General features: G+C 37.6%; 1 protein-coding gene across 3 annotated transcripts in view; it reads right to left on the bottom strand.

Moving 5' to 3' along the window:
- Positions 1–26,767, bottom strand: part of RNGTT (RNA guanylyltransferase and 5'-phosphatase) — a 192,325-nt gene that overhangs the window by 10,907 nt on the left and 154,651 nt on the right. For 2 of the 3 annotated variants that reach the window (XM_030491162.1, XM_030491163.1), the window contains exon 14: positions 22,266–22,332. The exons of the other annotated variant lie outside the window; for it this stretch is intronic. In XM_030491162.1, coding sequence (XP_030347022.1) covers positions 22,266–22,332 — 67 coding nt within the window. The remainder of the gene's footprint in view (positions 1–22,265; positions 22,333–26,767) is intronic. 3 annotated transcript variants of the gene reach the window in all.

The raw sequence follows: 26,767 nt of genomic DNA, 5'->3' as shown, positions 1-26,767 counted from the left end.
AAACTTCTCAAGCAATGTGGAATGTCCCAGACAACAAAGAGAATGAACCTGCCCACTGGTACTATGACTCCATAGCAGTCAGGACAGCAATGACAACAGTCAGGGAACAGAAAGAACAATTACATGGGAATTTGAGGAAACAAAGAGGGGTCAAGTCTTCCTGAAGGAATAGGATGGAGACAGAAAAAATAAAGAAGCAACAGTTACAAAATAAACAGCTTGTGAAGATAAAAAGATAAGCCAAACTCGAAACGCGGTCTTTTTGAAGACCAAAAGGTGACAAGCAAACTCCAAGGACCCTCATGTCAAACCAAGGCAATTGAGAGGAAATGAGGTGTGAGAAACAGGGTTCCCATCTAGTGCGTGATTTTAGCACATGCCCAAAGGGACATGCATATGGGCAAGAAGTATCCTGTGAAAGCACTGTTACATGCAATTACAGATGAGGACATGAATACAAGAAATGCTAATGATTTGACTAAGAACATCCTTGAGAGTCAACAGCCATGTACGTAGCCCAATACTTACAGGGTGCAACACAGTACTTAATACAGATCCCAAGTTGTTCCTTCAGAGCTTCTTCCTAATTCTTGGACAGCTTGTTCAGATGCTTTTAAAGAACTTTCTTCCCCATTCACATAAAGTATCTCATGTTTTCCACAGTAAAACTTCTCAAAGAATTATAAAAATTTAAGAGATGGTTATTAAATGCCTGTTCATATCATTCCACAGGACTTCAAATATTAATACTGTCAACTGGAAAAAGTTACTCAGTTGAATAATCTGCTTCACATTTTTGTTCAAGCCAAACCAGATTTTGTAATGTAGCTTAATGTCCATCTCTTAACATGACATTCAAGACATTATTTTACAAAACCATAAATTTGTCGAAAGTAAAATAAGAACACTGGTAACCAATTCTGTTGCTAAATTAAACATACTGATTGTGTTTCCTTTTAAGTAATATATTACCCGACAAATGGTTATCATCTTGGGTAAACACAATGCAGTTGATATGTTTATTTAACATTAATGAAGCCATCTAAGTGTAACTACGCCGCTTCTTGTGTACATAGGAAATGGAAATGCTCCAATTTTGAGATCTCATTCCTGGAAGGAACACTGAGAAATATAAAAATTTTAAGATTTTTGTTCATGCCAAATTGAACCACAATGCTAACGACAAACACTGGAAAATCATGGAAAAGGCCAAAAAGAAAAAATCGTGTTTCAAAATCACAAGCGTGAGGCTTTTTTAAATTGTGCATTTGGGGTTTGGTTTTGGTTTTTGTTTGTCTTCCAGTATGTCTAGCACCCACAGTTTCTGATTTATTCTTTCTTTTTAACATATAATATTTTCTGAAAGAATCTCTTATTTTTACATGTAATCTGAAATATGAATACAGTTTTCTGATACACAGAATGGTTGGAGGCCTGGGGTTTTCCCAACAACCGATTGCTAGAAACATCACAAATAAAAAGCCTTCCTCTTATCAGTGATATTACAAGTTTAATGACTTTCAGCACCAGCTGGAAATAGAATTCTTATGTATCCTGGAAGGTCTCCTGTACGCCTGACCTTGCAACACCATGTGAACTATCTGTAACTGATGTTCTTCTGAGCTTTGTTTGGGACTCTCAGAAGAAGACTGGTATCTAAACAAAGCAGGTACCTAGTAAGTGTGAAGACGAGGATGTGGAATTGTATCTGTATTTGCACAAATGAACATTCTTCAAGATACTCCTTTTCTATACTTCCCGTTCCACTGACCGGAAAACCTGGTCAGCCACAGCAAACCAACAAACTCTTTGAACACTTTGGGCATTATAACTCAGGCATCTACAGTACTCAAAGAGCAGCTGACCTTCCTGCTAGACTTTGCCATCTCCGCCTAACCCCTGAGGGAACCTTAAAGCGTTTCGAAAACCTATTTTCTTTTAATCATCATCAAGAACAGGAAGCAGAGAGCCAAGGGGCCATACACATCTTGAACAGTTAAATGAAACAAAGTAATAAATGGTTGTCCTCCAAGATCGATATCCCTTGCCCAGTCACTCTAATCACTACAGGTCTATGGATTAAAGAAAAAAAAAAAGACCTCTTTCTATATCTTCTGTAAAAAGTGAGAAATGGAAGAATTCTGTGCTGAGGACTCATGAACCTGGCATGCCTCCACTGCAATGAGTTCTTAAATAAAGTTGTCTTAAAAAAGCAATTCATATAATTCTGACCCTCAGCATGTGCTGATGAAAGAGGAAGAAACTCTAGGGGATGGGGGAACTGCAGTAAACACCCAGGCAGTAACAGAGTTCTCAAAGCAAGCATCAGTGTGAACTTACTGTAGAGAAGACGTGTATTAGGTGCAAACAGAGCTTCTCTGCAGTTCATTAATTTGTAGAAGAGGCAAGAATAACGCTTCTCCACAAGTACCTGGGTAACTTTGCAGAGGCCAGAGACAGCCACCTTGTATTTGGTACACCAAGAATAACTGTGCCACTAACAATCCCTGGGGTCAGTACTGAAACTTGAGGACATCAAAGTACCAAAGAAAAACAGGCAGATGCAAGCAAAATAGTAAAATGGCATAACAAACTGCAGAACTGTTCAGCGGGTTATAGAAACACAAATTAGCAAAAAAAATCCTTTCAGTGAAGGACAAGGAAACCAACTAGAGATTTCTGAAAATGCCACCCCCCACTAGGAAGGTAAGCAACTGTACAGGCAGGGAAGATGGCGCAAGGATATACAACACAAGTTGACAGAAAAAGCTGAAATCACAATGTAGAAATGATTCCGGGAGGAAATATTTCACCCACGGCCAATTATATTTTGAGGACTGTATTTCTACTTGACATGAGCTAGCTTGTGAAAAGCCAGTCTTAACCCTCATTTGTGTTTTATTCACTGCTTTTGCAAAAAGGAGACAGCCCCAAACTGAGAGCACTGCATGCTAAGACACAAAGATCCAGGAGACAAGAGTTACGCACCAATAGTAAAGAATATACTTCGAAAACACCATTTAGCTCATTCATAAATTATGAAATTCACAAGGCTTATTATTTTCAGTTTGCAAATGGGGAAACGGAGAAAGATGGTTTGTGGTCACACAACAGGGAAAGCATTTACCCCCCATTAGGTTCTCTAAACCTGATCTTAATTACCCCTCAGGTACTTACACTCATGCTACCAAGAAATCCTGTGACACAGAGTAGCTGAGATCTCTTTAATAATTTATAAGTAGAAACCCAAACTAATCTTCCAGAGACAAAGCAATGCTATCACTATTTTACAACCTTCGGCAATGCTATTTCTATCCCTCAAAATAACTGAAAGAGAACCTAGATGACTGTGCCAGAATAGGATTAAGAGTTTTTCTGACATTTTCTGCCTTTCAACTGTTGGATTTCACCTCTGTAATGATGGCTCTCTTGACAAATATTTGTGTTTATCACACATAGATTTTACAGTGTACCTTCTCATATGAATGTTTTCGTCTTTTCTTTGTACGCGAGCTACTGCTACTGTAGGAGCCTAAATTAATCTCATTTTATCTGTCCTTCTTACCCCCTACAAGGGGTTCTGCCACTTGCTGTCACACCGCCAGGGATGGGTTACAGGGAGACTCCCTGGAGCCAGGCTACCAGGAGCTTCCCAGCAGCCTTTCTGTGCCATTTGAAGAAAAACTACTTTTATGAGTCAGATGGTATCTGATTGCTATTCATATGGGCCCTGGCTCTACAAACTTGTACCCTTGTAAATTACATACCTCTGAGCAGCTTCATAAGATCAAATAGCCCACACTAGTGTTACCAGGACGGGGCCCTAAACCTAATTCTAGTCACTGCTTATCTGGCTTGTGAAACGTTCTTGGAAACTGTGGGTTTATACCCTTTTTGGAAAGACACCAAATGATATCAGAAGAAACCAAAAGAAATTTAAACTAGAATCCAAAGTAGCAAGCAACTGCAAGTGGGTCTTTTAAACCCACTTTTACTTGTAACAATATACAGCTTTCAAATTACAGCCATTGTGAATCATACTGTTTTCCTCCATTTAGATCCTAAACAGCCAGTTTTATACACTTAAAGTTCCCCCCAACCCTCAAATCAAAATCACCACTGAGAACAACTGTGTTAACGCTACAAGGAAATTTGTTTGCTTTGTTAAATTGAGCTTCAAAAGCACGAATTAAATGTACATTTGTGACTGCAAGTAATGCCTCTTCTTATATCTGTTTAAAATGTTTACTTTATTACAGCTTATTATAAATGTACTGTCTAAAATGCAGCAGCATGACTGCTCAATTTCCAGGCCATAATTTTATGATAATCATATGTAATATATTCATATGTCTACTCCACTGCCTAACAAAGCCCGAACTGGTTTGTTAAGAGCTCTGCTTTCCCCATGGTTCAAATTTCTTTACCTCAGAACATTACCGAATAACAACATTAAGAAAAATATAATCAAAATTTTACTTTGCATTCTTCACTACAGTAGGCAAACAAAGACACATACAACACTGGAAGCTGAATTTGGCCTACTGATTTTATCAAATACTGGTAGCTAAGTGATATGTAAATTATTAAACATGTTATGCAAGCATTATTAGAAAGGTGGGGGGTAGGGAGCAAGATTATAAATTTATATATGTTTTCAACATCTAGAAATCCTATTCATACTTGAAAATGTTGAGATGGTACAGAGAGAATGCCCCCATAAACTAAAACCAGAACTAAACAAACTTGCTTTTAGTCTTCTGTATTTATAACGTGTTTCAGGTTTTGCCCAGGAAATACCTACAAAAAGTAGTAATTTTTTTTTTCATACATTTCACAAGCAATTCCCAGTTACTCATAAATATGATACTAGAACATACAGAAGTTTATGGGACTTGTAGGAAATAAAAATGCAGACAATTGACAGCCACTTCACTAGATTGAATTGTTTGTCATCAACCAAGTCTCCTACAAACTAAAGGGTTGAGCCAGAGAGGAGAGATCAGTCTTGCTCATCATAGCTTTTATATGGTCTGTGTAATAGTTAGTATTTTTAAAGGAGTGACAGATCTTGAAATCACACAAGTCTCTTACAGCAGAATAACATTTTTTAAAGAAAATTTTCAGGTTTTGTATTTCTATTATATAATCAAGCAAGAACTTTGAATTTCAAATACAGGCTGACCAAAAAAAAAAAATAAAAAATCAAACTACAATTATTTTTAAGACCCTGCTGTTTGAGAGGGCATTCTTAAAGCTGATCACCAATACTGGAGTTTACAATCCTGCTGACTCAACCTTCATCTCTGTAGGTAATGACACAGGATGAGTTCCAGCTGACTGCCAGAATCACTTAAGTGAGGGAGCTGATAAAAACACTGCAATAATATAAAACACAAAGCCAAGAGGAGCCAAACAACATTTAAAAAACCCCAAAACTACTCAGCAGTGCTATAATGCAAGTAAGAAAGCAAAGATGTGTTGAGAAAAAACCTGCAAAAGCCATATTAAGCATTTTTCATCCTTCTAATATTCCTATCAGACAGAAAATATTTTTTTTTCCTTTACTGATGATACATCACAACAAAAAGATTAATGGCTGCTGACTTAAGTCAGACTTTCAAAAATTAGCTTTGATCAAAGCAACTGCTGTAGTGAAAGTCATCTTCCCTAACTCACTTCTCAACTGCCTTTATAGCATTGAGCTGGCTTGAACTCCCTCCCTTTCTTGAACAGTTTGCCTTAAACTTCAAAGCCTAACTGGCTTTCAGGCTTAAATCATGGAAAGCTTTTTTCCTCCTTCTTCAAAAGCAATTAAAGACATTCTGTATAATCTGACCTATAATCTAAAATCTAAGCATGCAGGTCTTCTCGGTCATTGTGACGTTACAGAATGGAAGGGGCTAGATACGAAGTCGATCAAGGCTCAAGACACTGCAGATGGTTTTATGGTGCCTGCCAGTTGATGAGGTCAGTCCTCTGAAAGAAAGGTAAGCAAGGGCTAATCTATCAATGGCACAAACTTGTCAGTAAATGAGGCTATAGAGGGGTTGTAACTGCTTTACCTTTCATTGCACGCCTCTCCCCTACTTTGCCATTCCTTGTTACTGAGTCTGCAGAGTTAGGAAGCCAGATTTCCCAGGACACCATGGTAATGGATGTGGAGTGGAGCGGCAGACTTCAGGAATCACAAGGCAAAGGAATGGACAATATTAATGTACTTGGAAGAGTCACAACTGGCTTCAAAGGATTTTATGGATTTTGCCAGACGTGGTCTGAGAAACCTATGAACACCTTTGTCTGTTTGGGCAGCAATTTTCTATACGAATCAATAAGGATTTTATACAAGTTTCTGGTTTACTATTAACTAAACAGAATGACATATCTGAAAGGTGAGTGCTGACAAAAGGAGATAATTAATGGTTTGATAGCTGGTCCTGCAAAGCCTTGCAAGACAGGAAATCTAGGAAAGCCCACCGAATATAAGCACACTTTTCATGGCTTTGCTCATACACTTTGCTATTGTACAGTAGATCGATAACAAAATAAGCAAGTGAAAACATTTAGTCTTCATTCTTATTTCACAAGATGACTCCACCCAGTTAGCCTGCAAGAGCTAAGGTAAGCAAAGCCAGGAAGTCTCTTGAGTTTTCTAGCCAGATGACCTCTCAAATCTCAAAAATCCCTTGTCATAAGCTGCGGCCTGCAACGACCCCTGCTTGGGCCAATTCTTAGATTCTCCAAAATTCAGAGCCTAATTTGAGCACTCTGCTCAAGTGCTACAGTTGTGTTTGTGCAGCCTTCCTCCTCTACCAGAGGCCAAGGACCGAAGCAGCACTGGTTCTCTAACAAATTCATTTGAAAACATTTGGTTTGCTTTCCACTTGATGTAACAGCATTGCAAGTAACATCATAAACCCATTCTAGAGCCAGCCAATGTCACTAACAATTCCAGCCCGGGGGAAAAAAAAAATTCTTAAAGGCTTTTCTCTAGAAGAATAAGCAGTGCTAGAAAGAGATAAGAAAAGAAAAAACAAGGAAAAAACAGGTAATGGCAATAGCAATTCTGTAACCTGTTGCCCAATAATCTCAAAGCATATTTTTATACATGAAACCAACTTAATTAGTGTGCTTTAGATAAAAGTATTTTATGTACATAATTCTACAGTTGAAAAGCCCAAGGTAAAATGGAGTTATTTGTCAGGCAAGAGTGCCCACAGTGGGGTAATCCATGAATTGAAATGGAAAGCCTTGGTTTATAGTTTCCCACTATAACTACTACCACTAATTACTAATTACAGATTTTTTCCTTATAGTTCTGAATGAAATATTAACAAGCTAGTAATTAAGTAACTCAGGGTCTGTTTGCTTTAGCATTATCTTCAGTATTGTAAGTCCAAAACCTCTGACTCGCTGATCTATAAACATCCTTCTAAATTATTCAGAGATTTCCTTTGTTTTCCTTCTATTGAAGTTAAATTACTCTGATACCTCTTTCTATGCATTAATGGCATCCAAAGTGTAACAGGTGGAAAGAGAATGTGATGAGGTAGGAAAATTTAGTAATTGCGTCTTGCATTACTGTGTAAAAGAACAAAAACATTTTTGTCTCTAATTCTCCTTTTGCATATTCCTTTACATCACTTCTGCCATTGACCAGCCTCTTCCCTACATTCCACACAGGTCTGTATTAAAAAAAAAAAGCCACAACACTTAGTTAATCTGCTCCTGCAATGGTCAGCAACCAAGTGTGTCTAACCATGACCCACTAATGAAACAAAGCAGAAGCTGGGTTGCACTTGTGTGTATTGCTATTGAATTACAACTGGGTAGGTTACCATATGACACTAATCGGGCATTTTATTTCTTGTGCAGTGCAGCATTAATACGTAGGCGATGGGCAGCTCCCCAAGGCAGTGTGGTCCACAGTTGATATTAACCTTGTCTGGAAGACTGCCTGAGTCCTAGCAGACTGAGCAGCTGGATCAAGAGGCGTTAGAGAACTACTCTGCTATAGCCTCATTCCCTCCTCCTTAGAGCACTGTCACGGTCTTGGCTGACCCAGCAAAATCCTGTGGATGAATGCTGCAGAGCTTAAGTGAGAGAGCTGTCGTCCAGCAGAACCCACGTCTCTAATTCCCTTCTGTACCAATGCTGACTCCTCTGCTTTACGCGTGACAAATAGATAAAAATCTCACCTCCATGCCTGAACAGAATCCAGCACGACATCTCATGAATCTACCAACTGAGAACATACTCAAATATTTTTTATTACAACACATTAAGCTAAAATCAATAGATTCATTTACTGAAATGGATTTAGTACTCCAGCTAATCAAGGGAAAGTAACATTTTTCTGAGTAGAAGTGACATTTCATTATAGCATTTGGTTGTAAAGTCAGTGACAGAGATTTTACTGGATACCAACTAAACAGTAACTCACTGACATTAGTAACATAAAAAGCAATATGGCGTATTTACAGTTTTCTCCCCAGCAAATGAAAAACACCTATAGTTCTCAGCAATACAAATAAAGTGTCTGCACAATGGTTCTAACAATGCTGCCACATCTCTGATCTTTCCTTTTCAAATCTTTCCACACTATTTTTCCCAAAGATAACATGCTATTTTTTCTACAATCAACCTTTTTTGCTTTGGAGAGAAGTGGAAGAGGCACTTTGAAAACTTCAATTTGCTGAAATCTAATAGCACCACCGAGCTTTCTTGTTCTTCACTTTTATTCTCACTTTATGCTAGAAAGATAAAACCACAGTGGTTTAACTACTGCCAAACAAAAAGTAAATAAATAATGGTTTTGTTGACTACATATAACAAGATTCTGCATCACTATTATTCAACTGAGTACTAGTATGTTTCTCACTCAAATGTGAAATTTTATAAATAAAATCATTCTGATATACTGCCAAGCAGAGGTGTATGTGACCCTTGCAATGAAAACTGTGAAAGTAAATTTGTTGGAAAAAAAATTAATTAATTATTTAACTGTAAATCATACAAATAGAGGAAGGAATTAAGAATGCAGAAAGAAATCACCGTACCTGATTTACTGTCTATGTACAGCTTCATTTTCCCCTAGGTCTACTGCTTTCTAGGTATCAGAGTGTCCAGGTGCTATTTATCATTTCCTTGTGAAGGATGTAAGCATCCTTCTATTTTTACTAGTATGAAATCTCACCTTTTTACCGATGAGCCAGCCTTTCCTGGGTACAATCTAATTTAATTCTACCTTCCTCATTTGCTAACCTTCTGTAAGAGCCACCAACTTTCTCATCAGATGTCTAACAGAGCTTAAGATTGCAGAATTTATTTGGTCTTACAGATTATATTTGAGGATAGAAATGGTGGGAAAAAATGGATCTCTGAAAATCTATTAGCAGTAGCTGAAGTGACATTTAAGCGCCAACAGTTGTCTGTGGGGAATACTATACTGGAAATGCTCACTTGCAGTTAAAACAGCTGTACAATTACAATTTGGTTTTAGCCAGACCTTAATCTCATAATTGGGAAATCCAGAGAGACAGGCAAGACAAGTATTTGTATCATTACTTTAAGTACTTAGAATGTAGTAGCTAGTTTTGGAATGAAATCCACTGTGAGAGGCTGGCACTTCTAGAAAGCAATTTAAAAGACCCAACAAGGCAACTGTCAGGCATTTTACTTAGAGGTTCCCAGATTCACCCTTGGATTCAACTGGTTTCCACTGTCTATACAGGGAGCCTGTGGGGTATAAGGTGGCTGAAATTAGTGCGTGTGACTATCCTCCTTTATAGGTATTATAATTAGACAGGATATTATCCACAACCCTTTTTCCTTTGTAAGCTGATATCCTGCATAATTATCTCATTTGGTATTTCTTCTACCTTCTGTGTCATTGTTTGCAGGCCTATTCTTTTTCATTTATCTAAATTTAATCTGCATTTGCCTTTTACTAGCCCTAAACCAGCACAGTACCTCTCAATACAATGATTTTTGCCATCCAATCTTATCAGTATCTGACATTTAAAATATTTCTCATTCATGATGTTCACTATGCATTTTATATATACTATAAAGAAAGGTCTCAGAAACCATTTCCTGGTCAAAGAATTTCCCTGTTATACCATTTCTCACCCTTTGCAACTTCAACATCTTGATTTATTCATGAGTAATTTATTTTAAAGACATTATCATCTGCATTTCACAATGGTGCTACAAGTTCAAGCTCATTTATCAAGTTCAACCTCATTTGTTCAGTTTAGACTCAAAATAAGTCACCTCTAAAAAGCTTAACAAATTTAGATATACTCTGCCTATAAACTGTTTACAACAACAATTTGCTTTCTCATCCCCCCCTCAAGCCTGATCTTGGCTGATGTTCTCACGATACTTTAAAACAATAAACAATTAAGAAATGGTTAAAAGAAGACCTAAAAGACTTTGCCAAAATACCTTTTGTTGTCTCATTTAATTAGAATAAATTTCTAACAGGGTCTGATTTTTATACCTTTATTTAGAAACTATTTTTCATATCTATTTTTTCTCTTTGGCTGTTATCCATTCTACTGTCTTTATTTCACTTGCCCACAGTACCAGCAAAAAAAAGCCTCTAATGCAGCAAGAAAAGATGAAGAGCTTATTTTAAAAATCAGAACATATTAATAAAGAACAATTATGATAACATATATGACATGAAAAGAATAATTTCTGAAGGAAACAATGAAGACACGCAAATTTAGGACACTACTTTCTCTGAGAAAACAATTACCTACAACGAGTTTCCTAAATTGCCTAAAACTCTGAGAAGCTTGAGCACACCACCATGCTGTTGGAGTATTGTATTCTAGTCAAAAGAAAATGCAAATGCAATTGCATTTATGGAAACTAAGCGTGGGGATGTCTACATCAAAGAAAAAACAGTCCCTGCTGCAACTCAGGCAAGCTCAGGAGCTGGCCCCATAAACAGCTGTTGTAATCAAGGTATCCTCAATTACTCAGAACAAATTACACTCTCTGTGTGCAGAAGCACACCCAAACCCAGGTTTGACAATGCAGTTACAACACGGTAACAGCTGCAGCAACAAATTACCATGTTCAAGAGCTTAAAATCATCATGGACAAATCATCCTCTTCTGCAAGGTGATTTTCATAAAACATAAGAAAGCGAACTAAAAGATGGTGCCAGCCCCAAATCACCCATGTACGGGAGCCAGAACTCTCGAACACTTGAGCCTGGGAGAGAACAATGTGACAAAGAGGACAAGGACAATGGCAAAACACAACTTGCCGTACAGCACAAGAAACCTGACAGTTATTCCACCGTGACAAGTGTGAAGGCTCAATGCAATGCAGATGAGAAATATCTGCAATATCTATGCTCATTTATTGCTAAACCGAATCTCTCACTCCTAGTATCTTTATCAGCAATTTTTAGGTAGTGAGCAATAACTTTATGGTTCAGAGATAGAGCTTAACCCTTTTGTCTTCCCATCTCTTCAATACGGAAAATAAATCTATTAATGTGTTATTTTAATGAGACATAATCTGCATATCCTAATGCTCACATTTATCATAGTATGTTTTCATATCACTGGGCATAGGAAAGCTACTGTAAGCCCAACCTGCTTACCACTTTGAAAATCCAGTTTTCTCTACAACTATACTTTCCAGAATAGTATCTGTATGGGGACAACAGTAAATATTTGGAAAATTACCAGGAAGGTAAGAAAGCAAATGACTTTAAGAAGAAGGATACTGAAACAAAAAAAGTAAATAATGAAAACTAAAGTCTGATGGCACACATGTTAGCTACTGCTGGTTTCAAGTCTCATTATTTATCAAATGGAATGAAGCAGGAAACTCCAAATCAACCATCCCCAACACAATTTAAAAAAAAAATTAAAAAAATTTAAAAAATTGCTGGTTGGCTTAATTTCATAGGTCTTATGACTAAAGTACTCCAACCATAAGAACTGAAGAAGACAATATGAATGGTCTTAGAGATCAATTTTGGAGGCTTTTCCTAAGAGTCACTGTAGGTCAGTGTTGCCCCTGGAAAAGGGGCCACAGGCCAGACTGGAGGAGAAGGGAAGGTATGAATGTTAGATAGCATGACCATGTCTTCTCAGCATACATGCAAGTTTTGTTTCTACAGTCCCGTGTTGTATGCTGTCATGCACTCATCTTCCCTTACTAATGCCCATTATGCACAAGTTACATCCCATCTCATGTATTTACAAAGTCTCCTCATGACATTTACGTCCAACAGCTACCCACTGGGCGCTCCTCTTCCAGCCTCTTTCTCATGAGCTCTGCTACTAATCTAGCCAGTGCTGCCACTTCCAATTTCTTCCCTTCTTTGCTATCATTCTCTTAAAAAGTAGTTACATGGCTCTGAATAATCTATAAACCTCTTAAGTTTTAGAAACATTCCTGAGAACAGCAGCCTCTCTCAGTACCAGTTACGCTCACAGATTTTTAGTATAAGCAAAAGACTCTTTATTCTCAACATATACCGCACACTCCATTAAAAAATCCATAGTGCTTCATTACATGAAAATAGCTACAGAACAACTTCAAAGGAGAGGAAAAACTCAAAACAAAACAAAAAACCAAACCAAGCAAAAAATCCCCAACCCAGAACTTTCTTCTTCTAAATAAACGTTTCACTGAAGAAAATGCCACATGTTCTTTGAAAGAGGACCAAAGGATCTCTGGTAGCTAATGCAATTCTACCTCTTAATGGAACAAAAGATGCATCTTTTCATATTTTTGATATAATGAGAAAACCAGCCACTTACATTTAACGGGCAAAAACAAGAGATACTAAGAATGGAAGTATTGAAAGCCTTGTATAATGCAAATTATGGTCACAGCCATAGGAAAAGATAAGGAGAAAGAACTGACTGGTATGCTGTATGTTAATATTATTGACTGAAATTAAGCTCTATTCAATCAGTAACAGTGGAAGCTCAGAAAGCATCCAACTGTACAATATCCCAGAAAACACAATAAATGATGCTTTAGAACTAGTTATATTTCATAGTGGTAAGTGCTTGTACTCTAGAATGCCAAAGAAGCTGAAAATTTCACATTAGAAGGGACATTCAGCCATCACCCAATCCAGTCCCCTGCTAGGCTGGGTTAACTTCAAGGATGAGTCAGGCTGCTCAGGGCCTTTCCCAGTTAAACTTTGAAAACCCCTGTGGATAGGGACTTTACAGCCTCTCCAGACAACCTGCTGCTGTGCCCAACCAACCTCACCAAGAAAATATTTTCCTTATATCCAACTGGATTTTTCCCTCCACTTCTTCCCTTGAGCATCTCTCGGAAGTACCTCACTCTCTTTTTTCTGCAATCTCTCTTTAGGTCATGGAACGTTGCATTAGTTTCTGCTCCCTCTTCCTTGCTGTTCTAAACAAACCCAATTTCTTTAACCTCTCATCATAGGCCATATGCTCTACCCTTTGTCATGCCCTCTCCAGGAATCGCTCCAGCAGGGTGACTTCTCTTTCACTGGGGAGTCCAGAACAGCACAAGGTTACTCCAGATGTGTCTCACAAATGCTTGAGCAGAGAATTGCCTTTCCTTGACCTGCTGGCTATGCTCTGGCTAACAAAACCCAGGGCATGGTTCTCCTTTACCAGTGCCAGGGCACGTGACCGGCTCACATTTAGCTTGCTGCCACAGGGACCCTCAAGCACTTACCTGCAGAGCTCCGGCACAGCCAGTTAAGGCTCCAGCTTGCTCAGTCCCCGATGCACAACCCTACATTTGTTTTTCTTGGACTTCACAAGGTTCCTTTGTCAGCACTTGTTTTTCTAAGCTTTTTGAGAAATCGCGTATTATCATACTGAGGTTCGATTGGTAGGATGTATTTGTATTCCAAAGCCCAGGAAATGGAAGGCTTAAAAAATGCAACCTGTTCATTTTTACAATACTCATTAAAGCTTTTGAAGATTTTTTTTCTTAAACAGTTAATACAGAAGTAAATAGAAAACTAACTTAAAAAACCAAAAACCAACAAACAAAAAACCCAAACCCCAAACCCTGATAAATTAAGTTCTGCAACCAATTGGCTATTATTTTAACCTTTCCAGAAGGCTTAATTTACCTTATGCTTAGGCAAGAACAAACTTGGACTGATTTTCAAAAAAACCTACTAGAAGCTGAAATAACAAAAGCTGCTCCCCTGCTGCTCTTCCCCCCTCCTCAAATTCCTAGTCCAAAACCAAGCACCAATTGTTCTATCTTATTGGCAGCAAAACAGAAGACTGCAGAGGTAATCTTCCTAATTCTGTGGACTTCTATGGAACACCACGTGCTTTACAAAGAACAAATTTTTAAACTGAATTCATCGGCATAATCATGACAAAAAGCAAAATGGGGACTGATCATCAGAACAGAGTGAATTTACAAATTATAGTTCATTAACGTTGTGTTCCTTTAGGGGCAGCAATTGTGTCAGCACACAAAATCACTGCTGCAGTTTTTGCAGTGCTCACACTTATTTTCTACTAGTTACACTTTTGTTTACATCACCGGTTTCAATGCTAGATTATTTTTAATTTCTTTTTTTTTTTTTAGCACTTTTTCTTGTCAATGTGTCTACAGAGAGTAAATATGCCCAATGTATGCTGGTGTTTACTGTAATATAAACACACACATAACATATATTACTATTCATTTATACTATTGGTGTCTAACATTCCCAGGCAGGACTGAGGGACTATACAAACACACAGGCAGTCAGGACCCCTTGCCCTTAAGAGTCAGCAATTGCTTTTGAGACAAGCTGCAACAAAGAACGTCAAAATGAAGAGAAATGAAGTCAAGGGATAAAGAATCAAGCCATATGAGGTTTTTCCCCTCATTAATTCTCAAAGTAATGTTTCAAAAGTATCCTAGTTTCAAAATGAGCTAAATTTGCTGCCTTTAACAAAGAGGTAATTTAGGAATGAGCAGTGGGTGATTTCTTGCTAGCACCTTACATCATTTTCTAACTTGCAGTTTGTTCAGTAAATTCTCTCTAGCACCTCCCTCATCTTCTTTAAAAGACATAAACTGTGTGGGTAGGGCAATTTTTTACTTCTCAGTTTCTGTTACTGTTGTCACAAACTCAGAATTTTGGTTTTGAATATGTTCAGATTATTGTTTAGGACACAAAGTCAAAGTGAGACACCTTGAACTTGGGACTGAAGATTGCAAGATGTGTAACCACTCCAGGTTTGCTCAGGTTCACTTTAAGTCCTAGGCTGCCCTTCTGAAAACCCTGTCACTGCTGAGAATTAACTTTATTTTTAATGTAAAACCTTCCCGCATTCCTGAGGAAGACAAACACAGCCTATAGCCCTATGCCAGGAAACTTTTCATATATCCCAGACCATGCAAGCACCCTGAAGATAAAAACTAAGATGCTGAATTTCAATCAGTCCTTCATGTGAAATCAGTACAGCAGAAAGGAATGTGTGGAAAATCAGGACAAGTTCAGGCACCAGAAGGAATTACCTCAGCATTGTATGACTTCCCATGAGAAGACTGAACATTGTCATCTTGTAACAATAAACATTAGGAACAAGGCTTAAATTCCCACTCCACTGAAAAATTTATTTTGAAATACTATCTAGCAAAAAAGGCCCACTTTTTAAGTGTTGGTGCTAAAACTGTTTCCATGTGTTGACTTCTGCATGACACACAAATATAGATGGTTTCCACAAAAGACAAACAGAATAAGGAAGAAGGGAAGAATTTCCTTATGAAGCTTCTCAACAGCCCAATACAAGCAATCCCAACAATGCCCACTGCACCTTCAACACCTAGCAAGAGGATACGAAAATCCTACTGTAACATCCCACAAAACTCTTCAAAACATTAGAGACACGCACCAGTTCTGTTTGGAGACTGTTAATGAGAATAAATAGATATTATTAATGTTGATTATTTTATCCTAAAGATATAGTTTGAACTTCAGAGGAGGTAGTATATTATTCAGCTTTATTCTCAGTTTGTGTGTTTTAATTGAGAGTGACTGTGTTTAATGAAATGTAGAGACTCAGATTATCTGAGTTTATATTCCTCTTTCACAGTCCTCCAATCATATAATTATCACATTCTTTCTCAACACTGTAAAGGTGTTTATTCCTAGTGGAAGTTGGATCCAGATCTGTAGCTCTCAAAAATGTTCTTCTGCTTCCAGAAAAAAACCTATTTCTGTCCAGTATAAGCCATTTGTTCTCCTATCATTATTTTCCTAGTTTAAAATAATCTTCTCTTCTCCTTTCCCCTCACCACCCATGTTAACTCTGCTAATATGAAGATGAAATAATCCTTCTCTGACACTATCTTGCACAGCTAACCGAGCAAGTTAGCACAATTTTTCTTTAATTTGACAGGCCTCTGCTCAACCCAGTGGTTCTCTTTCAGTTTGAAATCATTTATCTTCAACATGAACAACCAGAATCAAACACCTACAGATAAATCTGTATTTTTTTCCCCAGGAACATCTCACTCCAGAGACTATAGGGCTGTATGTGCAGTCTTCTTCAAGCTGAAGTCATGATACTCTTACGTTTTATTCTATGGCATTTCACAACACATAAAATACACTAACAGCACAAAATAATAAGAAGGGGTGGTAGGCAACAGAAACAAGACTCAGATTATGACTTCATTGTGATAAACAAGAAATCTTTTCCTGCTGTGGTAGTGAAAGCAAAAACCTCTGTCTATAGATACGAAAGTCCTGTAAGCAAAGCATCAAATAACTAGGGCACCAACATACTCTTACTGGCTGTCCTCAGGCAGAGAGGTAAAACTTATGCATATATTTTGCTAGACCACGTTGTTGTGGAGCTCTGTTAGAACAGCAGCTAAATGTATAGTGAAAGTTGAACCAACTCCCCTCCTAAATTTGGAGTAGTCTGAAGAACTGAACCCTAACAAGGTGCTCTGTATCTGACCTCTGTGACTAGACAGTGGCAGTCCACCTGGCTTTGAGATCATGAATTGGTAGTAGAAGTCACTGTCACACAGGGAAGAAAAACATGCCAGCTTCAGTCAAGAAATCGGCAGCTTATACTAGCTTAAGAAATAAGTTCTCAAAAGCAGCAAGTTCAACAATTCATTCCTTTTCCCTGTTCTTGCAGGAAAAGACTGGTAAATTGTGGCCAATCACTTCAGTAATCATCTGCAGATGGTTGATACTGTTGAAGGAGTCAGAAATGAGGTCTAGCCTGGTTCTCAGACGTCAGTTCAGCCTCTGTGTCTGGCCAAAGGTAAAGCAGCCGTGCTGAAGATGTTTCAGCTCTTGGGAACACTACAGTAAATTCTCTGAGGCACTGATAAGTTGCCTGTGGATCTTAAAGTAAAGGTGGATGGATTTTTATCTGGAGGGTCTACTGGTTTTAATGTGATAAAATCACAGAAATTATTCTGGGGTGATTACCTGCTGCAAGGCCTCTCTCTGGTGGAACTCCACTATGCTTTATCACATTTTAAGTTAAAAGTGTATTTGCCAAGGGAGAATGAGGCAGTTGGGGAAATAATAGCTTAGAACCAAACTGCGTTCCTGGAGTGTAGGTGGTACATTTAGCTGCCTCAGCAATCAGCAATACTGTTCTCAAGTTTAATAAAATCCCAGATAATGGCTACTGAGCTGCAGGTCAGAGCAGAGAGCTTGATTCCTTGCTAGACCTTGACAAGACTGCTGTAACTACAGGAGCAAATTCCCCAGAAGCAAACTTAAACCTTTCAGAACCTTTCCAGTGGGCTTCTACCACAAAATGCTAAGAACACATCACTATTTCCAAAGTACTCTTCTCACCATAACTGTCCTCATATTCTATTAAATTGAACAATTCTGTTTTGAACAAAGTAGTATTTATTATGAAACTTTTTAATAACTACTCTTAAAATACTAAAGATAAAATAGCAGTAATTAATCTTTATTTAAATGGTAATTTAATGTGTTAAAAGCCCAAAATGAAACTAGTCATTAGCTCAATAGTAAAGACTGCCAGAAGCTTCATTACTGATTAATAATGGAGAACACATTGTACTGAACAGTTTCCCCTAATCCCAGAAGCAACTAGGAACTGAATTGCAAAAACTTTCAATCCTAACAAATTGATTAAGCAAGATCATTTTCTTTATAGTTATAATTACTAGATACAGTGTAGCTAAGTTTTCATTCTAATTTACATTGATCAAATCTCTCTTCCAAATACAATGTGTCACACATGTTATGTAGAAGTCTTGTTCTGTAAACAGGTTAAAAACTCCATAACATACCCTTCCATCAGGCGACTATTACGTATGCTGGGACAATGGATTTAGTTACTTCTAATAAGCACAAAATTTCTATGACAAATTTTTGCTTTAATAGCTTCATTGTTAGTAAAAGAATACTAACAATATTTAATGTAAATAGATTTAAGAAAGTTTGCCAGTTAATTCCAGCTGATGTCAATACTTTATCTTGCTGATCAAGATTGTCATAGAAACCTTTTCCATTTTCATCCAGTTTCCAAGAGATATGTAATAAATATAACCATTTAAGATCTAAAGAAAGCTGCAAATCACTGAATTGCTCTGGAGTTCTTTGAACAAATGCAGAAGCATATGACAGTAACTACTAGACTAACATAGCTACTTAAATGTGAAAAGATACAAAAAGTAAACATTTATGGTGAAATTGTTCTACAACACCTTTCAACAGACGCTAGAATTAAACAGTAATTTAGAATAATTTCATTTAGAAACAAAATAAAATTATTAAGAAGAACTACCCTCTATGAAACTGATTCCTTCAATATAAACTTAAAGAACAATCCCCTGGAAATAAAATGAGAATTCATTGTCACAGTGAATTTTACTTTCAAATCATTAAGTAATTTTGTACTCTCAGCAGCTAGCTGAAATAGCCATCATTTTTATAAGTCACTGAACTTACTGAAACTCACTGAATATTACCCTAGAACAAGAGCCATCATAAACACTATGCAATAACTTAAAAGTTTTATATTGTGAACTCTGTTCAAAGTAGAAACACAAAAAATCTTCCAATATCTATGAACTGGCACATTATTGGAAAAGAAAAGTTCCAGGCAGATCCCTCTAGCAAGCAAAACACTCTTTCTTCCATTTCTTCTCATCTATCTGCTACCAGACACAGGATTCAAAAGCTTAAGGAGTGAAAGCTTCACATTTCTTTTGTATAATGAAGTACAGAGATAAAACATCTATCAAGCACTACAACCAAAAGCAAGTCAGGAGGAAGATCAGGTAATTTTGGTTAATCTTCCCAGTTCAACTATGTCTTAGAAACATTATAAATATTAATATATATAAATATTAATGAATTATTGATATGAGACCATCCTAGAAGAGATGTTAGTATTTCAAACTCTTTTCCCAGACTTGCCATCTACAGACTTCATCATCAAAGGCACTGGTGCAATTATCTCCTGCACAGTTCTGGAAAATCAAGCTTGTTTGCTTTGGGGAAGTGATACTGTGATAAGGAGTTTCTCTCTTTGCAGTTTTGCAAATGTACATAAATTGAAACATGAATTTATGAGTACTAGCATGGCAGTTTATATGTTTACTATGAATATTTCAAAGGTCTGGTAACATTCCTATTTGTCCAACTGAAAATGCACTAAAATGCTGCTGTATAATAATGGTTCACTTTGAGTAATAAATCTACACTGACAGAAGAGCGTAGTGGTTTGGGCATTCCTTAATGCACACGTTTGGCAAGAAATGCCGTATCTTAATAGAATACGTAATACTTCGGAAGTTTGCAAATGAACGTAAGTGGGTAATTTATATAACGAGAGATGCCAATCCATCACACAGTGAGCAAAAGCATATCTGAACTAAAAGGTTACAAAGACTCTGCCTTATATATATTCCAGGATCTAGTGCGTGAGGTTCACAGGTCTTTCAACTGGTGGAATCATTAGCAACCATGAATGAAAGATCTGAAGAACTGCTGGAGGAAGAATGAAAGAAACTTGTGTCAACAGTTATAAAAGACCACTGTACATCTCCAGAGTACATAAATTTATTTTCACAGCACCGACTTTCAATGTGAATTATTACTCTCCATTTTTGGTGCTGAAGATCTCTCTGAAGTTGTGATCCCACCACTCTAAGCCAGTTCCTCCTGCTGTTATGCAGCCAACATCCTTCTGGAATCTCCATGCAATCAGATAGGAGCCTCGATTTAAAAAGTTGATTGTTTTTTGTTAACTGTATGCCATTTCCCTGTTGCAGCTAATAACACAAGCCACAGAAGAGATGACCCTGAGACAAACTGGCTTGCCACTTTAGGATTATCTTTAACATCAGAAACAAGCAAGGCAACTGTGTGCAAATATATGCCCATATATCTGCACCTATAGCTCAAAAAATAAAAGTTCTGTTCTATAAATTACAGCTAATACATTAACTTTCTGCAGCTTGGAAGATGCAAGACTGATGTAATGTGGAAGAGAAGGTAAAGTCAGGAATAGAGAACAACTGGTCACTATTTCTTCTGATATAACGCCTAGGTTGAACCAGGCCGAAATATTAGGCAACAAGTTTAAAAGAAATAAAATAATAACTTCACTCACTGTGACAGTATGGCTTTTTATGTTGGAAATTCAGTGGAAAATCCCTTAGGCACACTAACCGAGGAAGTCCAACTAAGTCTATTAAGCACCAGGATGCAGCTACAACTTCCAGCAGAGAAGGCCGTCCATGCAAATTGCAGGAAACTGGCTCTATACTTTGTATTTATCCTGGTTTTCCACGCTTTCCCTAGGTGTTTGCTAGTGATGTGATAGTCCTGCAGTTTAATCTTGCACGGTGTCTGCTTTGCAGCTGTCCTGTGAGCAGAAGGGCCTCTCCCTGGCTGTAGTACCACTGCTGACTGCAAACTCAAAACAAGAGCAGTATATGCCTCTTCTCTCCCAAATCCACCCAGTGAACCTACAAACTCTTCCTAGCCATGGGGAAAACCTCCCTGTTTGCTGCTGATTATTAGAAGCAGATGGGACAGGCGCAGGTGGGAATGGGGCCTCATTTGGAAGGGGAGAACAGTGTGACAGAACTTTAATAATAAAAGTTACAAAGCTTTTAAACAAGCACTATTCTGAAGAGTTATCACCAAAAATATACAAGCTTATTTGTGATGAAACTTCTGGCAAGAAGCATTTAAATTGTTTGATGATTAGCCAAACTGAATAATACACATGTAGGAACTGGGGAGATGAGAGAAAAGGAAGAGGAAAGATGAAAAGCATGCAGGTGTTATTTTAAAGTAATTTTAAAACAGTACTAAGGTTTAAGCTATAAAAAGCAAGTATTTGCTAAATACAGTTGGGAATACTGTTCTTTAGTAATGCAATTAGGGATGGCGAAGGAAAACGTCTCCGTTTCAGAAATCAAGTTTCATTTTCATGTAAAAGAAAACTTAGGCTTTTAAAATTCTGAGAGGCACAAGCATGTGCACATGATGGAGGGAACAACGCTGCCAAGAGCGCAGAATATGCAGTAATTACAGGTATCATCTGGGACATGGGAGCATTTTAGCATTCTAAAACAGATACCACATTTCCACATCCCAGCGTAATGACTGACATGCTAATGCCTCCCTCTCTCTGTCCTAAAAAAAAAATCCCAATGAAACTCAACAAAATCAGTCCACATATTCTTGTAAAACATTTCTGTTTGCAAGTGACATGACAATAACTGATTAGCAACTGGCAATTAGAAACGTGGAACTGTTATAGTTCAACTGAAGGAAAAGAAACAGTAAGTCATAAAAGACAAATTCTTTTCCACCAGTTGTATGAGTCTTTCATAATAAATCTAATAATAATGGGAAAACAATCTGTGCTTTTTACTGCAGTGTCTTCCCTGTCAAGGATCGCTTAAAGAATTATAGAGTTTCAAAAATGGCTTTTTTTTTTAAATGTCTCTGACAATGTAACCTAAGAAAAAAAAGGGGGAGAAAAAAAAAAAAATAACATTTTCCTTCTGATAATGAAACCAGAATCAGGATTAATCAAAAGATGACAGGAAAGCCTAAACTTCTTTGACAAGTTAAGTAAACAGATGTAATTAGAAGCAAACCCAGAATATGCCAAAAATCACCAAAGCAGCACTATTTCCTATTATTTTTCCTGAAGCTGTATTGATAATGCAAAGTTCTCTAGACTTATAATCATACAAAGTGAGATGATTTAAATATCCAAACACCCCCAGCTTATTAATCGTACCTTAATTTGTGCAAAAGGTCTGTCAAAGTTTCCAACATAAAGAAGACCAACATTCTGCGTGAGTAGCCTAAAAAAATGAAAAAAATCTTTTAAGATATCACTTTATAACCATAAATTTTTTTTGCATCTCCAGTAGTGGTTACTGAATCCTAGCAAGGTAACAAGCCTCATTATGATAGCAAGAGCTACCTTTGCAAATCTGATTACATGATTCTATTTGAACTACTACAACAAAGGAAAGACGCACATTAAAAATGGATGCACACCAGTAATTTGTGTTTATGGCGCAAGCAGCTCTTCAACAAAATTATTTCACAGCCTTCTTTGTGATGGATGTCACTCAATAACACAGAATAATGGCAGGTATGTGCCTCTTCTATTTATTAGAGACCATTAGAGACAAAGGGACAGTAAGAGAAAAGACTAGGAAACACGCATTCAGAGTGGCAGGCCTAGAGTTAAAACAGATTAGGGCAAATAAAAGTACGTACAGTAATAGAAAAATGACATCATTACAAGTAGAGAAATAACAGAAAATCTCTTCAATATTGTCTAATTGCTGCCTAAATAAAAAGAGGGTCAGATGCAGTTTGTTCTTGCTGTTCTCTTCAACTGTTTATAAAGTCATTGAGACACCATCAAAATCCAGAGGGACAGTGGATTGACTCGAATGGCTGTTGGTACTTCTGGAAAAAAAGTTAGTTTGATTTATGCACACAAACTTCAAATCCCAGAGGGGCATTAGGGTGTCGCTGCTATCAACAGGCAGAGAAGAACACCATGGGCCAGCAAAAAGGGTAGGAGAGCACAGTGCTGTTCACACTGGTCATCACGACGTTCTTCATGCTAAATAAAGGCACAGCGGTCATTCCCTCCAGTTTAGAGGCTCCAAAAGCACTGTGCTGAAGGGTATCCCATGAGAACTTTCTAATGACAAAACCTTGAAAACGTTTCTGTTTTGATTAAAAGGGACATTCAAAACCTATCATACTCTTCAGTAGCTCCAGGTTTCCATTAAGTGTTTCCTATTTTATATTTTTCTTCAATTTTACATCCCATTCCCTTTAGTAATAAGGCCTCACATATGAATTAAACAACCAGAAATAAATACAAATGTAGGCATCATTCTGCTTAAGTCTGACACTGAGGTGTCTCCTCCTTATGTTTTTAATCATATACATATATATACTTTTAATTCATACTGAGTTACATATTTTTTCTATGTATAAACCAGCTGTAATTTTCAACTCATTTCTCACCTGTTTTCATAACCAAAAGAAAACCGAAACTTAAATGGCAGTATATAATTTTGACTCCTCACAAGGTACTCAGTACAATTTTGATTCTTCCCAGTTCTGACAACACTAAGACCTTAAACTGATTCACCAACAGTGAGAATTGGTGGAACTTGGCAAAATGACAAAGTTGAAACATTCACATATATAAAACAGTTAAGTAAGAAGTGGTGTCCAACTGTATATTGTCTTCAAAAAATTCTTCTGTAATTAGATATGGTATACAAAAATTTCCTGGGCATTGACAGAAGTACTCGAAGGAAAGACCAGTCAGATTCAGAGCCAATAAGTCACAGTACAGACCAGCAAGTGGATTCCCCCCTTTGCCCATCAGTGTGCTGGACTCTGTCAAGAAGACCTGTACTATTTCATAATGGTCTGCAGTATATAGAAGTCAAGATAAGCATATCAAACTCATTTTCAGTCACAGTGAGTCAATTTTATTCAGAACTCAGGTGTCTGGAGTTGGAAAAGCCAGCAATATTGATCACGCCTTCTTCTAAGACTATAAAGCAAACTTGCAAAATATTTAAGGATTTTCTAAATGCAAAGAATCACACGTAAAGTCATTTGCAAAAAAGGCTACAAGAGAATCTGTAAAAAGGATTTAGGGTATGTCATCATATTTCAGAGAGAGGCACCTTAAAGCAAAAAAAAAGTCTTAAAAACAACTGCACGTAATGTTTGTAAGGCAGAAAAGAAGAAAAAAGAATCCACTAGCCCTATTTCTAGTAAGAGACCTAAAAAAAGGAAGCCATACAGTGTGATTATTCCCACATGGTTATTCTTCACCAGACAGAAATGTAGAGCCATCAAATTCTGAGCCTTTAGGATGTCTTTAGTTAGAAGTAATGAACATCTAGGGAACCTTAGGACTGGATGCTCCATAAGACCACACAGCTGTCTTGCACTGTTTAACTTGCTATCACTGATGTACACCCAAAACCTGCAAATGAACTGCAAGAATTGCCTTCCTTAATAAGACTAATATTATCACAGCACAAGCTCATTATTATTTATTCACCTTTCGCTGCCTCGGCTGAGAAGTATTTTATTTATAATTTTTTATTTGTATTCTCATGGCACTTCAAAAAGACAACATTAATTCAGTACAACGTTAGCGAAATTTTATGGGAATAGAAAGTTATTTGTAACTCTCTGTTAAAAGGTTGCAGTCTTTGTTTCTCTAATTTTCACATTTCTCTTGAGTTCTAAAGTTCAAAATTATATCACCAACAAGCAAAACCAGTTTTCCATATAAGCACTCAATGAGGTTTAAATGAGCATCCCAATAGGATCATAATTTCATGTCCCAAAATACTCTGTTTTTCCACCTTAAATGGCATGAGCCATTATGAATGTCATGACTAGTGTAAACTCTTTTATTTCAGGTCTTTCTTATCACCATAATCTCCATATTTCCGAGGCTGAGCTCTCACTGAAGAGCCTGAAGAGGTGAGCAGACTGTGGCAAGAGTCATTGCTGAGGCTGTGGATAAGCCAAGCTATTGCAGTAGTGTTACTGCCCTCTTCGGCAGCCACCAGTGGCAGTACCAAAAAACCATGTGCCATCAAGGAGAGGGGTGAGAGAGAGGAGCATTTGCCAGTCTCCATCTCACCCATAGGAACTCATCATGACTGATCTCTAACTACCATGTACTCCTCACCAATCAGAAAGCTAAAATTATACACAGTTGTTCCTGTAGTTCTTCTTTGCCACAAGGCTGCTTTTTTAAGTACCTAAAATCAACTTCATAACATAAACTTCAACATGTCTAAATTGATACAAATATTCTCTCCTAATCTTCTCAACTAATTACCCTTTGCCTTTAAAGACCTGGTAGGCAGGTCTGGTTATAAGCACTTCTATGTTTCCTTATGCCAGTGCTGTCTTTTAAAATGCCAGTCTTCTATTTCTTAGCTAGTTCCACATTTATACAGTTCTATCCTCAAAACACCATCAGCGGTACTTAAAATCTAAGAGCTGGATACCACCCGTAACTGGCCAAAATCAACACCAGCCTATGAAACAGTGGTGACATTTTCATAGTGCAATTATCATCCTTGAATTTCACATTTAAGTAATTACCTTAAAATTATGAGAAGGTATCATCAAAGATGCAAATGCCTACTGCCACTTCAATATATACATTTACTTTTACCTGAAAATATGTAGCAATATACAAAGTTGCTTCAACTAATATTAGCTTACAGATTACTGTGTATTTTATCTGTAGTCTCTTCTATGGAATACATTACCAACACAATTTCCATTTTTTTCTGTAAGTAGAAGAAACATTACTCCAAGAAGCAGTGGCTCTTTAGAATATCCTGTCTACATGTAACATTACACTCCTCACACTCCTGTCCTATACACCCAAGTGAGCATACTTGTAGCCCAATGTGCCTATTAGGGCTGTATCCTTATGTTCCATACAAACAGCACAAAAGAAACCCAAAAAGCGTCAGGACAAACCATTTCTGACTTTTGCCAATATAATGTCAAGGTCTTAAAGGCCTTTCCAGTACCAAGAAAATGTCGCCATATAGTTACCACTAAATTCCCCGTTTTGTGCCTTCAATCCAAGAACCCTAGATTTGGCTTTTTCTGGTATGTAAAACACATCCAATGTTTTCAAAATCCAAGCTGTAGGAGCTAGGCACTGACAGAGGCATTGTCCTGGTTTCAGCTGGGAAAGTTATTTTTCTTCATGCACAGCGATCTAAAAAAAAGTGGTGGCAACAGGGATGTGAGGGGGGTAAATGCAAATAAATACAGGACAGGGTTAAGGGCTTGCGTGAAAGGAAACCTGGAATAAGTGCCAGTGTCAGATAGCAGGGAATGTGGAACACAAGAGAGATGACAGAGGTATAAATGAGTGACAAAGCAGCCTTCCAGGTTGGAAAGCACTGCGGCAGAACTCTGGGCTGGAGAAGATCAGTCGATTACGGAGATGGGAGCAGCAGAGACTGATTTACCACAGAGCTCACCTTCCCTGAGCACAGGTGACCTTGCTTGGTGGCTGGGACAGTCCCAGTACCATCGCCCCCTTCCTACAGCCTTTGGCCATGGAATGGGAAGTAGAGCAACTGTTGGCTATGGACTTTATGTGGGCAGCACATTTTGGAGAAGCTTGATCATTTCTTCTTCACACTGTTCCTGGTAATTCTCTGAGAGCTATCTGTTAAGATGTTAAGAAGGTACTGC

Source organism: Strigops habroptila, chromosome 6, assembly GCF_004027225.2.
Source record: "Strigops habroptila isolate Jane chromosome 6, bStrHab1.2.pri, whole genome shotgun sequence".
In the NCBI taxonomy this organism is placed as follows: domain Eukaryota; kingdom Metazoa; phylum Chordata; class Aves; order Psittaciformes; family Psittacidae; genus Strigops; species Strigops habroptila.
This window is presented reverse-complemented; position numbering and strand designations above follow the sequence as displayed.